Source organism: Heptranchias perlo, chromosome 2 (genome assembly GCF_035084215.1).
Source record: "Heptranchias perlo isolate sHepPer1 chromosome 2, sHepPer1.hap1, whole genome shotgun sequence".
Taxonomy (NCBI): domain Eukaryota; kingdom Metazoa; phylum Chordata; class Chondrichthyes; order Hexanchiformes; family Hexanchidae; genus Heptranchias; species Heptranchias perlo.
The window spans coordinates 102,379,011-102,394,074 of record NC_090326.1 but is presented as its reverse complement, the minus strand read 5'-3'; the positions used below and the strand labels follow the sequence as shown (position 1 = coordinate 102,394,074).

At 43.2% G+C, this 15,064-nt stretch overlaps 1 protein-coding gene across 1 annotated transcript in view; it reads right to left on the bottom strand.

Moving 5' to 3' along the window:
* Nucleotides 1-15,064, bottom strand: part of LOC137341749 (ATP-binding cassette sub-family A member 13-like) — a 336,924-nt gene that overhangs the window by 139,318 nt on the left and 182,542 nt on the right. The window contains exons 27-29 of the mRNA XM_068005215.1: nt 9,948-10,128; nt 5,545-5,684; nt 1,639-1,749 (exon numbers count right to left, since the gene is read on the bottom strand). Coding sequence (XP_067861316.1) covers nt 1,639-1,749; nt 5,545-5,684; nt 9,948-10,128 — 432 coding nt within the window. The remainder of the gene's footprint in view (nt 1-1,638; nt 1,750-5,544; nt 5,685-9,947; nt 10,129-15,064) is intronic.

Sequence of the window (15,064 nt, the reverse complement as noted above, 5' to 3'; positions counted from 1 at the left end):
ATGCTGAGAGGTTGTTTCCCCTGGCTGGAGAGTTTAGAACTAGGGGGCATAGTCGCAGGATAAGGGGTCAGCCATTTAAGGCTGAGATGAGGAGGAATTTCTTCACACAGAGGGTTGTGAATCTTTGGAATTCTCTATCCCAGAGGGCTGTGGATGCTGAATCATTGAGTATATTCAAGGCTGAGATGGATAGATTTTTGGACTCTAGGGAATCAAGGGATATGGGGATCAGGCGGGAAAGTGGAGTTGAGGTCGAAGATCAGCCATGATCTGATTGAATGGCAGAGCAGGCTCGCGGGGCCGTGTGGCCTACTCCTGCTCCTATTTCTTATGTTCTTATGAAAATAAGGAAATAGTGAACATGTTAAATCATTACTTCGCATCAGTATTTACAGTAGAGGAAGAGGATAGCATGCCGGATACCCCAAGGAAACTAATTCTAAATCAGGGACGGGCACTCACCTTAATTAACGTAAGCAAATTAACAGTAATGAAGAAAATATTGGCATTAAAGAGTGACAAGTCCCCAGGACCAGAAGGATTCCGTCCAGGATTTTAAAGGGAGTAGGTGGGAACATTGCAGATGCCCTAATTATAATCTTCCAGAATTCTCTCGATTCAGGAATCATTCCTTTAGATTGGAAAATTGCACATGTCACTATTTAAGAAAGGTGAGAGAGGGAAAACAGGGAATTATAGACCATTTAGCCTAATATCTGTTGTCGAGAAATTACTAGAATCTATAATTAAGGATAGAGTGACTGAACACCCGTGAAAATTTTCAGCTGATCACAGAAAGCCAGCATGGATTTCTAAAGGGTAGGTCATGCCTGACGAACCTGATTGAATTTTTTGAAGAGGTGACTAAAGTAGTGGACAGGGGAATGTCTATCAATGTTGTTTATATGGACTTCCAGAAGGCATGCGATAAAGTCCCTCATAAGAGACTGTTAGCTAAAGTTGAAACTCATGGAATTGAGGGCAAATTATTGATCTGGTTAGATTTACTAGAATGATACCTGGATTCCAAGGGTTAAACTACGAGGCGAGATTACACAAACTAGGGTTGTATTCCCTGGAATTTAGACGATTAAGCGGTGATCTGATCGAAGTTTTCAATATATTAAGGGAACTGACAGGGTAGATAGAGAGAAACTATTTCCACTGGTTGGGGAGTCGAGGACTAGGGGATAAAGACTAAAGATTAGAGCCAAGACTTTCAAGAGTGAAGTTAGGACACACTTTTACATGCAATGAGTGGTAGAAGTTTGGAACTCTCTCCTGCAAATGGCAGTCGATGCTAGCTCAATTGTTAATTTTAAATCCAAGATTGATGGATTTTTGTTAACCAAAGGTATTAAGGAATATGGGGCTAAGGCAAGTATATGGAGTTAAGTCATAGATCAGCCATGATCTTATTGAATGACAGAACAGGATCGAGGGGCTAAATGGTCTACTCCTGTTCCTACGTTCTTATGTTCCTAACTGGGTACTTCAATGGTCATGGTAAGTTACAAGGCTGTCATCAATTGAGTCTAATATATGGACCCAGTGTAACATTGTTCATCCAATCAACAAAATGAAAACAAACGTCCACTGTCTATCAAATAAACACAATGGTGTCAGTTTTCCAGGTACCTTAAGCTGATTTAACATAAGATTATCCTGAGTTTGTAAAATTCTCGAGACTGTCAGCCAGACTTCTGAATAGGTCTTCAGCTCTTCAACTATGCTGAATGTCTTATTGGCCTGAATGAAACACAGAAAACACTAATAAGCATTGCAACTACACAGTTCAGCAGCTTGTAATATGAAATCAGTTAAGGGATCAAGATGTGACTGGATCAGTTTTGTGACTGTTGTTGCAGCAACTGCTGGTCGCCGGTTTCTCGCCTGAAAATCCGATGGGGACCTTGTGCACCCATTTGCCCAACTTTCAGGCAAGCCTTTAAATGGGTGCCCAGCACTCCCACCCAAAACAGGCGGGAGGCTTTTTGATATCCAAATCAGGGTCCCACACCTGTTGTAGAACTCCAATTGCAACTTTCACGGAGAAATGGATGAAGTATTCAGGGCGCACGTCAGCCCCATTTCTCCAGGCGTTGAGGCCATACTGGTTGTTCCTAAAGGGCCCACTGGGGAACCCTAAAGATAAGTTTTTTGGGCTTTATTTAAGACTTCTGTGGGACCAGCAGGAGGACTCCTCCAGTCCCAGAAAATTTTTAAAGAAACTGGGCATCGCGCCGATACTACGCCCTTTCGGCACCTGACCCAAAACTTTCCCCAACTGGGTTTTTGAAAAGCATTGGAAACAAATAGAGGGAGATCTCCTCTCTTCACTATTTGTAATGTAACTGTAAATGTGAGCATAAAGAATACATTGATACTATCACTGCCAATAGGAAACATAGAAAATAAGAGCTGGAGTAGGCCATTCGGCCCTTCGAGCCTGCTCCGCTATTCAATATGATCATGGCTGATCCTCTATCTCAATACCATATTCCCGCTCTCTGCCCATACCCCTTGATGCCTTTTGCATCTAGAAATCTATCTATCGCCTTCTTAAATATATTCAGTGACTTGGCCTCCACAGCATTCTGTGGTAGAGAATTCCACAGGTTCACAGTGAAGAAATTTCTCCTCCTCTCAGTCCTAAATGTCCTGCCCCGTATCCTGAGACTGTGACCCTCGTTCTGGACCCCCCAGCCATTTTCCTGCACCATCCCCATATCCCTTGATGCCTTTAATATCTAGAAATCTATCGATCTCTGTTTTGAATGTACTCAATGACTGAGTCTCCACAGCCCTCTGGGGTAGAGAATTCCAAAGATTCACCACCCTTTGAGTGAAGAAACTTCTCCTCATCTCAGTCCTAAATGTCCTACCCCGTATCCTGAGACTGTGACCCCTCATTCTGGACACCCCAACCAGGGGAAACATCCTCCCTGCATCCAGTCTGTTTAGCCCTGTCAGAATTTTATATGTTTCAATCAAATCCCCTCTCATTCTTCTAAACTCAAGTGAATACAGGCCAAGTCGACCCAATCTCTCCTCATACGACAGTCCTGCCATCCCAGGAATCAGTCTGGTGAACCTTCGCTGCACTCCCTCTATGGCAAGTATATCCTTTCTTAGGTAAGGAGATCAAAACTGCACACAATACTCCAGGTGTGGTCTCACTAAGGCCCCGTATGACTGCAATAAGACATCCTTGCTCCTGTATTCAAATCCCCTTGCAATGAAGGCCAACATACCATTTGCCTTCCTAACTGCTTGCTGCATCTGCATGTTTGCTTTCAGTGACTGTGTACAAGGACACCCAGGTCCCTTTGTACATCAACATTCCCCAATCTATCACCATTTAAATAATACTCTGCCTTTCTGTTTTTCCTTCCAAAGTGGATAACTTCACATTTATCCACATTATACTGCATCTGCCATGTATTTGCCCACTCACTCAACTCGTCTAAATTGCCTTGAAGCCTCTTTGCATCCTTCTCACAACTCACAATCCTACCTAGTTTTTTGTTGTCAACAAACTTGGAAATATTACATTTAGTTCCCTCATCCAAATCATTGCTTTATATTGTGAATAGCTGGGGCCCAAGCACTGATCCCTGCGGTACCCCACTAGTCACTGCCTGTCACCCCGAAAAAGACCCATTTATTCCTATCCTCTGTTTCCTGTCTGTTAACCAATTTTTAATCCATGCCAGTATATTACCCCCAATCCCATGTGCTTTAATTTTGCACACTAATCTCTTCTGTGGGACTTTATCAAAGGCCTTCTGAAAATCCAAATAAACCACATCCACTGGTTCTCCCTTATCTATTCTACCAGTTGTATCCTCAAAAGACTCCAGTAGGTTTGTCAAACATGATTTCCCTTTCATAAATCCATGTTGACTTTGTCTAATCCCGTTGATATTTTCTAAGTGTCCTGTTATCACATCCTTTATAATAGACTCCAGCATTTTCCCTACTACTGATGTTAGGCTAACCTTCCCCTAGTTTAGAAATAGGTTAAACTACATACTTTAAGAAAAGCAAAACAAAGGGCAGAACTTTCAACTTCAACCGGGATGTAAAACAGGTGGTAGCGGATCAGCCATTTGTTATACACCCCCTGATATTCCTTTCCATTGAAGTCAATGAAAGGGAAAATTGAGCGGGTTGAATAACGGGCGACAGATCTGCTACTGCCCTTTAATGCCCCCATCGAAGTTGAAAGATTGGACTACAATCCTCAAATATTATATTACGTGCATTTACTCTTTTAACTAGCTAACTGTTCAGAGCCATTTATCTGAGGAAACTACTGTTAATCATTGGGTAGCAATAGTCACTTTCCCCACAATTTCACACGTGAAAACCAAAAAGTGATCTGAAACAATATTGCAGAAAGAACTGCCATAAGTTAGTCATGGGTGAGATAGTTCCCATCAATACTTTGTCAGAAATGTGTATTTTTATTTCACCATGACCCCTCAACAGCTACACTGCAGACTATTAGATGTTGAGTAATATAATACACATTTTAAAAATAATTAGGCAGTTCTTCATATAAATGCAAGTTGTTGTAATACTGAACAATCAAATAAAACCAAATTCAAATTAATGTGCTCATTTACCCTTTGTATTTTTTCAATCAATTGTAAAATGATTTTTTAGTGCTTGTGATTTGAATTTTTCAATAATGATATCATAAAATGTTGGTAATTATAGAGAAATCATCAGAACATAATTAATGTGGAGTTTATACACATAAATTAATGATTAGTACATAATGTGTAGGCAAATACAGCAAAACAGAATCAAAGGTATGCAGATCCATGATAACAATTATGTTCAAACTGGCAAAATAACCAAAAGTTCATAAACAAATTTGTAATTCTGCATATTTACATGTTACTGCACTGTTTAAACATATTTAAATCTGGGTTTGCTTGTGACCAGACACTTAAAATTTGTTTGCAAACAGAAGGGACAGATATTTGAATGCATCCAGTAAGCATCAACATCTGGTTTCTTTTAATAGTTAAAGCCAGTCTCTTTCATTGTTTCCATTTGTATTGTTTTAAATAGTATTTGGGCTAATGTATACAGTCAGTTCAAGTGTGTATTATCTATGCTTTCTCTCAGCTGTGAAATTTAAACCAACTACATCAATGTGGTCACCTTGCTATATTACGAATATGTTTAAATTGCTTAAGTGTATTACCTATAGCCATGAGCAAAACAGGTAGGGAAATGAAACAGGTTAGCAGATGGTACTTGCAATTAGTGAATTGCAAACTCTAAGGGGTAATTTTGACTTTGTGTAAAAGGATGATAGTGAATCAGCAGCCCATTTTACATCTCTCCTGATTTTTATTTCAATTGACTTCAATGGAAATAAAAATCGGGAGAGATTTAAAATGGGCTGCTCGTTCGCTATCACCTGATTTACACTGTTGCACAAAGTCAAAATCTACCCTCAGATGTTAAATGCTGACTGTCACTGTATAAAACCTGTCAGTTTCCCAGCATATTGAACCCTCTCACCTTTTTCATCAGTCCCAGGGTCTCTGTTGTGTTTGGAGCATACAGTACTTCACCAAGTAGCAGCGGCTTCAGGAAAGTCCATAGCAAAGGCCCATTAGGTGCCTTCAAAATATCCTGATAAAAGTTCATGCAGTAGGGAGCTGGTGCAGCAAAAAAAAAAGGGTATTAACAAGACATACTCTTTCAACTTTTTTACATCTCACATCAAATAACAATATTCATCTGAAGTGGCAGTCGACTGTAAGGCCAGCACACGTAGCCAAGCCATATCAATTGAAACCAAAATCAGAAATGGCTAATACTGGTTAAATGGGCTGTGGGTGATGAGTCATTGAATATATTCAAGGCTGAGATGGATAGATTTTTGGACTCTGGGGGAAATCGAGGGAAATGGGAATCGGGCAGGAAAGTGGAGTTGAGATCGAAGATCAGCCATGATCTTATTGAACGGCGGAGCAGGCTCGAGGGACCTTATGGCCGACTCCTGCTCCTATTTCTTATGTTCTTAAATGTCTAAAATCTGTAGTCATAAACTCAGAGTCTTAGTACTCATCTGATGCCTCTCATCTCTGTGCTTGTATATTGTTCCCTATAACCAGCCAGCCCTACCTCAAAGATTAAAACAGAATGCTCCCTCTCCACTTTATATCATTCATCCTACTACTAATGAAACTGTTATGGCTCCATTTCCTTAATATACTTATGTGAATGCTAGAAACTCAAAATCAAAAATTTGAAGGGTTCTCTACTTAGATAGATGAATTATATTACTGAAGTGAGTACTAAAGAATGGTCAGGATGAATTCATTTCAGAAATTTAAACATGCAGTGATTTATTTTCATTAAACTTTCCTTTTTTATGTAATAGGACGTGCTTCAATTATAACATCGTTGTCCTCAATTACAATTCCTCCATTGATTCACCCCACCCTGCATCTGTGATCTCCTCCAGACCAGCATTCACGCTTATGTTACAGAACAAAAGGAGGCCAGACAGCCCATCGTGCCTGTGCCGGCTCTTTGATAGAGCTATCCAATTAGTACAACCCCCCTGCTCTTTCCCCATAGCCCTGTACATTTTTTCCCTTCAAGTATTTATCCAAATCCCTTTTGAAAGTTATTATTGAATTTGCTTCCACCACCCTTTCAGATAGTGCATTGCAGATCATAACAACTCACTGCATAAAAAAATGTTTCTTCATGTCGCCTCTGATTCTTTTGCCGATCACCTTAAATCTGTGCCCTCTGGTAATTGACCCTTCTGCCACTGGATGCAGTTTCTCCTTATTTATTCTATCAAAACCATTCATGATTTTGAACACCTCTATCAAATTTCCTTTTAACCTTTTCTGCTCTAAGGAGAATAACCCCAGCTTCTCCAGTCTCTCCACATAACTAAAGTCCCTCATCCCAGGTACCATTCTAGTAAATCTCTTCTGCACCTTCTCTAAGGCCTTGACATCCTTCCTAAAGTGTGGTGCCCAGAATTGGCCTAACCAGTGTTTTTTAAAGGTTTGGCATAACTTCCTTGCTTTTGTACTCCATGTCTCTATTAATGAAGCCCAGGATCCCTTATGCTTTTTTTAACAGCCATCTCAACTTGTCCTTCCTCCTTCAAAGATTTGTGTATGTGCACCCCCAGGTCTCTCTGTTCCTGTGCCTCCTTTAAAATTGGACCATTTAGTTTATATTGCCTCTCCTCATTCTTCCTACCAAAATGTATCACTTTACACTTTTCTGCATTAAATTTTATCTGCCATGTGTCTGCCCATTTCACCAGTCTGTCAAGTCCTCCTGAAGTCTGTTACTATCTCCATATTGTTTCCTACATTCCCGAGATTCGTGTCATCTGCAAACTTTGAAATTATACCCTCTACACCCAAGTCCAAGTCATTAATATATATCAAAAAGAGCAGTGATCCTAATACTAACCCCTAGGAAACACCATTGTATACTTCCCTCCAGTCTGAGAAATAACAGTTCACCACTACTCTCTGCTTTCTGTCCCTTAGCCAATTTTGTACCCACACTGCCACTGTCCCTTTAATCCCACAGGCTTTAATTTTGCTAACAAGTCTATTATGTGGTACTTTATCAAATGCCTTCTGAAAATCCATTTACACAACATCAATTGCACTACCCTCATCAACCCTCTCTGTTACTTCAACAAAGGCTTGTACATTCTGCCCTTCCAACACTGCATTACCTCTCATTACCCACACCCCTAATTCTACAATAACAGCTGCTCTTTCAGCCACCATGATCCTGCCCTCCCTTCCTAAATCCCTCTGCCTTGCCACCTCCCTTCCTGCTTTCAACTGTTTCTTAAAACCCTTCTCCTTGACTATGCTTTTACCTCCCTCCCTAACTTCTGTTTCCTTTTATCTCTCCTGTTCAACGCCCAACTTTTTCTTCCCTCTGTCCTTTTGAGAAACACTAAAGGAACATAGGTTGTTGAAAGGATTATTAAATTTGCTTTTGAATACAACAAAATCACAGTTTAAATTCTGAGTGGTGTCCAGAGACAGGAGGTAACACAAATATGATTGCTGCCTCATTCCATATTCTTTCACAGCCAGTTCACATCTCCACATAACAGCCTATGCCCTCCATACCCTGGGAACTGTAAGAGTACCAGCAAAAGAAAACTAAAGTAAACATCATTGCACACCCAAGTACATGTTATGCAAGCAGAATTTGGAGTGAAAGCCACATGTCAGTTTAATGGTAATTGTTGCTACATTAGTGAGAACAGTCACTGACTTGGGTCTTGGCCAACTTGGATTTCTGGCACACTGGCTGAGTTTGGGTCATTTTGTATTCCAGCAGGACATCCAATTCAGCAAATTAGATGTAAATCCAACATCCCTTTGGAATACTAACAGCAGCAAAAAATAAATTGAAGCTCCACAGAGCCAAAAAGGTTCCACGTACTATCAGATGCTCCCTTGTGGCTTATGCACATTCCTGGTTTTCCATACAAAACAGCCAGTCTTAAGGGGCTCAGTGTGCCAATTTTATATCCCCTTAACACTAAATACAAGCCTGCTGTTAGAGATGGTTTAGCATGACCTTCATTTTTGTATGCTTATTGAACACATTAATAGTAATCAGAGACAGTGCACTTACTCCCCATCCTTCTTCTGTCAATGTTATCCCTGCTCCTCCTTGCTTGCTGGACTACAGTTCCATGGGCACCAGGTGCCATCTTTGACCACAACCAATTGACCATTCTTTATGTATAAACCTAAGCAGCAATTGTCAGCAGGCTATTCAACCCTGTCCACACCCACAATCCACAAATGCACACTTGCAGCAGGGATCATTGGACAGCAATTTGGAATGGAAACCCTGGCCAATCTCCCATTCCTAACCCAGGCACTCCAGCATCTCTATTAGTACCTCAGCTGAGATCAATGAACTGCACAGACTGAGAATCAAGCCTACATCCTTCTAGTCTGTACAGCTCACCTATTCACTGACACAAATAGCTGAACCTTTGATGTATCTGTACACTTATCTTTAATGAAACTATCCCACTGGAAATAATTAGATACAGGGAATGTTGTGGTCAACATATGGTGTTCCCATTAAAAGGTTTTCACTTGATAAAAGCGTAAAAATATTTAGAAGGCAAAATTAATTTTGGAAAGTATTATGGCAAATTTTATAATTTAGCACTCCTGGCACAGAACTTCACGCAACTGCAATGCCCGTTGTGAATTTTGGCACTAAAATTAGTACCATAGAACCATAGAGGTTCATGGCACAGGAGAAGTCCATTTGGCCAATTATATCTATGGTGAATCTTTGCTGGAGGCACCCAAAACGAATCCCACTGCTCTGTTCTCTCCCCACAGCCCTGTATCTGCATCAAATAGTTATCCAATTTTTCGTTAAAAGATGCAATGGTCTCTGCCTCATCCATTCCCTATGACAAAGCATTTCATGCTCCAACAACCCTCAGTGTGAAGAAAATTGTTTTAATCTATCTCCTCACTCTCAATGATAATTGGACATTGATAACTCCTTGTCATTGACTCCCCAACCAGAGGAAATATTTCCCTATTTAGTCTGTCAAAATCTTTCATAATTTTTAAAATCCGCATTAAATCTCCTCTTAGCTTTCTCTGCTCCTTTGGAAATAGTCCCAGTTTCTCAAATCTTTCCTCATAACTATTGTTTCCCATCTCTGACACCATCCTGGTGGATCTACATTGTGTGTCCGATTCCCGGCCTACGCGATCTACCAGCCATTAACTCTGCCCATTGTATTTTTTTCTTTTTATCTCTAAGAATTGAAGACATTTAAATCTGATGAGAAAGAAGCTGTTGCTGTTATAACCTAGGGCACCAATACTTAAACATAGCCTGTTCCCTCAGTTAAACCAAGATTCTCTTACTGGCATTTGCAGGAATGTTGTATTTGATTAAATCTTCCTCGGAGAGTTTGTTGATTTGGGGTAATCCTGAGAACATCATGTTATCACCGAATATGCTGGACGATTTTGTTTTACAAATTGCTTGAGAGATGGTTTGGAAAGAACTACTGGCAGAAGCTCTCGCAGACCTTCCTTGAACATTCTAGACATAGATAAAAGACAATGTCAGCCATTTATCACACCTTCAGATTAAAAAGGAAAACACTGTATAGAATGCTGGTTCTTTACTTTAAAAATACAAGCATTTCAGCCGTTTCCACTGGTATTTCTTATCTTAGTGTGTTGTGCTGATTAGTTACTGCAAAATTCAATCTATCACCCTTTTATTTTAAAATTACATTTTGATGAAAACCTGATATTTCACATTAACGGAAAAATTCAAAACATAAGAACATCCATGATGAAACAACAGCTCTGATTCTATGAATCTGGTAAAACTGGATGCTAGCACGCCCATGTTAACAGATGGGAGGGCTGGCCTGTACCAATTTTCTGATTGAGATAACTTCTCTCAATATTAGGGAGGCCTTAGAGAGGGTGCAGAAGAGATTCACTAGAATGGTGCCAGGGATGAGGGACTTCAGTTATATGGAGAGACTGGAGAAGCTGGGGTTCATCTCATGAGAACAAAGAAGGTTAAAGGAAGATTTGATAGAGGTGTTCAAAATCATGAACGGTTTTGATAGAGTAAATAAGGAGAAACTGTTTCCAGTGGCAGAAAGGTCAGTAACCAGAGGACACAGATTTAAGGTGATCTGTAAAAGAGCCAGAAGCAACATAAGGAAACATTTGTTACCCAGTGAGCTGTTACGATCTGGAATGCACTGCCTGAAAGAGTAGTAGAAGCAGATTCAATAGTAACTTTCAAAAAGGAATTGGATAAATAATTGAAGGGAAAATATTTACAGGACTATGGGGAAAGAGCAGGGTAATGGGACTAATTGGATAGCTCTTTCAATTGGAAAGCCAAATGGCCTCCTCCTCTGCTGTACCATATTATGATACTATGATACTAATGGGCTCCCTGCGTACAGAAAATGTGCACAGGGAGTCAGGCTGGAGGTTGGTTGACTGAAAATCAGCCCACTGGGTCAACCAACTGCTCTTAAAGGAATGCTGCTGCTTACCCTTAATAGAGAGTAGTGGAATGCTGGGTAGGATTGGGGATAGGGATGGGGATAAGAGTGGGGATGGGGGTGGAAGCAGGATTGGAGATGGGGATGGGGTAGGAGTGGTGATGGGGTAGGGTTAGGGGCAGGAGTGGTGATGGGGTGGGGTTAGGGGCAGGAGTGGTGATGGGGTGGGGTTAGGGGCAGGAGTGGTGATGGCGTGAGGGTAGAGGCAGGAGTGGGGATGGGGTGAGGGTAGAGGCAGGAGTGGGGATTGGAGTGGGGGTGCAAACAGTTTGGAGATCTCTGGAATGATAGCTATGGGAAATATTCCAACATTAGATATGGCTCCAACTGTTGCAGGAATATCTCAAAACCCTAGATCTAAAGATTCTAGGCCACCAACCATTTCAACATGGCTGCAGTACCACACAATGTGGAGGGGCTACTTTAGAATGAAAGTCGCAAGGGTGCTGCCGGGAAAACGGGCATTGGCGTGCAGAATGGTGTTTCTTTGGTCAGTAAAAATATATTGAGTGAAACCCCTTTCTGTTCATATAAACATTGGAGTCCACATGTGGAGCCCTGCAGGCCACATGGGTCCTATCAATGATGCCCTTTGGTCTTGCCACTTGAAAAAAGTCCTGTGTCCTCTCCAGTTGCTGGATTATTTCCACTGGGAAAGTTATGACGGTATTTCACATGACAAAACATAGCAATCTGTGATTTGCTTCATACTAGATGTGCACAGCAGACACACTTGTTTATCTAATATCCCTTGCAGTGGCCTGGAAAGATCCTGTAGTGTAAAAAGTTAATGCCATTGACATTTTCACAGCTACAGGAGTGCCATACCAGTCATGGGGCACTGGCACCAGTACTGGGGAAAGGGGGAGCTGTTCCGCTGGGACAGGCTCCACTTAAACTGGGCTGCGACCAGCGTCCTGGCGAATCAAATACCTAGGGCTATAGATAGGGCTTTAAACTAAAAGGGGGGGCGGGGTAAGGTGAGGGGAAATTTAGAAATCTAACAATAAAAGTCAAGGCAACAAAGCAGTGTAGCAATTTGGGTAAAGATAAGCAGATTGTGGCAGGAAGGGACAGAGAGTTTACCAATAATAGTGCATCAACAAGTAAGGTCAAAGCAGGAAAAAAATGGTAAAAAGTGAAAATTAAAGATTCTTTATCTGAATGCACAGAGCATTCCTAACAACATAGAAGAATTAGTTGCACAAATAGAGATAAATGGGTTTGACCTAATAGCCATTGCAGAGACACGGGGCCCGATATTAGGAGGGCGGAGGGTTGACAGCGGAGGGTCGACTGGACGCGTGGGTAACGCGCCCAGTGAAATCGGAGTGCTCCACACGCGATTGCAGCTTGATTGGAGCCACTTACCTGTGCTTCCGGGTTTCGCGCTGGAAAGCTGCGCAGCTGGCGGACTGCGCATGCGCAGCATAGGCTGTCAGCTGGAGGAGCCCTATTTAAAGGGGCAGTCCTCCACTGACTGATGCTGCAGGAAATAGGAAAAATTACAGCATGGAGCAGCCCAGGGGGAAGGCTGCTCCCAGATTTAATGGATGGTGTGAGGAGGAGGGGGAGGACAGAGATCTTCCTTTAAGAAAAGACATACTTGCTCTCGAGGCAGTACAAAGAAGGTTCACTCGGTTAACCCCGGGGATGAGGGGGTGGACATATGAGGAGAGGTTGAGTAGATTGGGACTCTACTCATTGGAGATCAGAAGAATGAGAGGCGATCTTATTGAAACATATAAGATTGTGAAGGGGCTTGATCGGGTGGATGCGGTAAGGATGTTCCCAAGGATGGGTGAAACTAGAACTAGAACTAGGGGACATAATCTTAGAATAAGGGGCTGCTCTTTCAAAACTGAGATGAGGAGCAACTTCTTCACTCAGAGGGTAGTAGGTCTGTGGAATTTGCTGCCCCAGGAAGCTGTGGAAGCTACATCATTAAATAAATTTAAAACAGAAATAGACAGTTTCCCAGAAGTAAAGGGAATTAGGGGTTACGGGGAGCGGGCAGGAAATTGGACATGAATTTAGATTTGAGGTTAGGATCAGATCAGCCATGATCTTATTGAATGGCGGAGCAGGCTCGAGGGGCCAATTGGCCTACTCCTGCTCCTATTTCTTATGTTCTTATGTTCCCCCCGGCGGGCGGGAGGAAGTGGCCTGCCTCTGCCACCAAGAAGGCCTGGCTCGAGGTGGCAGAGGAGGTCACCAGCACCACCAACATATCACGCACCTGCATACAGTGCAGGAGGCGCTGCAATGACCTAAGTGGGTCAGCCAAAGTGAGTACACTTACTCATTCCCCTACACTCCGTCTGCCACATCACCGCCCCCACCCCACATCTCCTTCTGCACTGCCAACACTACTCTATCACATCACTACTCACACCCACTCAAAGCTCATCCTCATCTTACCTGCACTTACTCACCTCACCAGTACTCATCCCACCACTACCACTCAACCCAACCCTCATATAATCTCATGGCTCTATCTCATACTCACCCTCTCATGCATCTCTTTCAATGTCAGCCTCACTCAACCTGCCACTACCTGTGCTGCAGCCACAGGGCATGCATCACATATGTGCAGTAGGCAGCGTAAGGCAAACATGTCGTGAGCATGAAGGGGATGCATAAGAGTGTTTGAGGGTTTGTCATGGTGTTTACCTATATTTAATTTCTGATCAACTCACATAACAGATTATATTGTCACCACTACTGCCACATCTTTGAAAATCTTGACTGGTTTGTGCAATAATGCCCTTTCCTGAGGATCACTATGAAGACCCACAGCTGATGCCACCCATTGTGTCACTGCAGAGTGGGTGTAGGTGTATTTGCAGGGCTCTTTTGTGCAGACGACTGAGAGACCGGTGGCACCCTGGAAGGATGCGGAGGAGAAGTTGTTGAGGGCAGTGGTGACTTTGACAGCGACAGGTAAGAAGATGGTGCTCGGGCCAGCCGGGAGCAGCTCGGCATGAAGGAGGCTGCAGATGTCCATGACTACATGTGCACTGTTGCTCAGAGAGGTCCAGGAAGCTGAGCCTCGGTCTGTAGACCCTGTGGCGAGGGTAGTGCCTTCTGCGACGCATCTCTCTCTGCCGTTGCCCTCCCTCCTGCTGTGCAGGTGGATGTGTCACAGCACTGTGTTGTGGGGCTCCACGTGTTAGAGGTGGACGGCGTGGCCAGCGAGGTTGGTGATCCTGTTCGTCCTCCGAGGAGGTCATGACGGCAGCTACGGCGGCCCCCATCCAGAAGATGTACATTTGAGGGGGTCCACAAGGTAGGCGAATGTGTCTGGACACCGGGGTAAGTGTGCAAGTTGGTGACTTTTATTGTTAGGAGGAGGGTGGTGGAGGCCAAACTTTGTCCTCAGTGACAGAGTGGCCTCCTGCAATGAGTGAGGGTCTCCCCCCCCACCACCTGTCAAATGGACCTTTGCAGCTGCCACAGGCTGATGGCTGCAACACGTCCATTTGAACTGGGAGTGTTTCCCCCAGTGTGGGAAACAGTCCCAGTTGTTTGCAAAATCCCACCCCTCCTAAAATGTCATGTTAATCAGGTCTCTAAATGACCTGAAATACCTTAATAATTACTTTTTAAGTGGCACCCCGCCGGCTTTAATTGCCGGCGGGAGTCCCACATGCGGGGGCTGCACTGGGGAACCCGGAAGTGGGCGGGTTGGAGCCGGGCTCCAGACCCGCCCCGGGAATCCCCAATTTTCACAGCCCCCCGCCCCTCCGAGCAGGTGTATTTGCAGGGCTCTTTTGTGCAGACATCAGAGAGACCGGTGGCACCCTGGAAGGATGCGGAAGAGAAGTTGTTGAGGGCAGTGGTGACTTTGACAGCGACAGGTAAGAAGATGGTGCTCGGGCCAGCCGGGAGCAGCTCGGCATGAAGGAGGCTGCAGATGTCCACGACTACATGTCGAGTGAG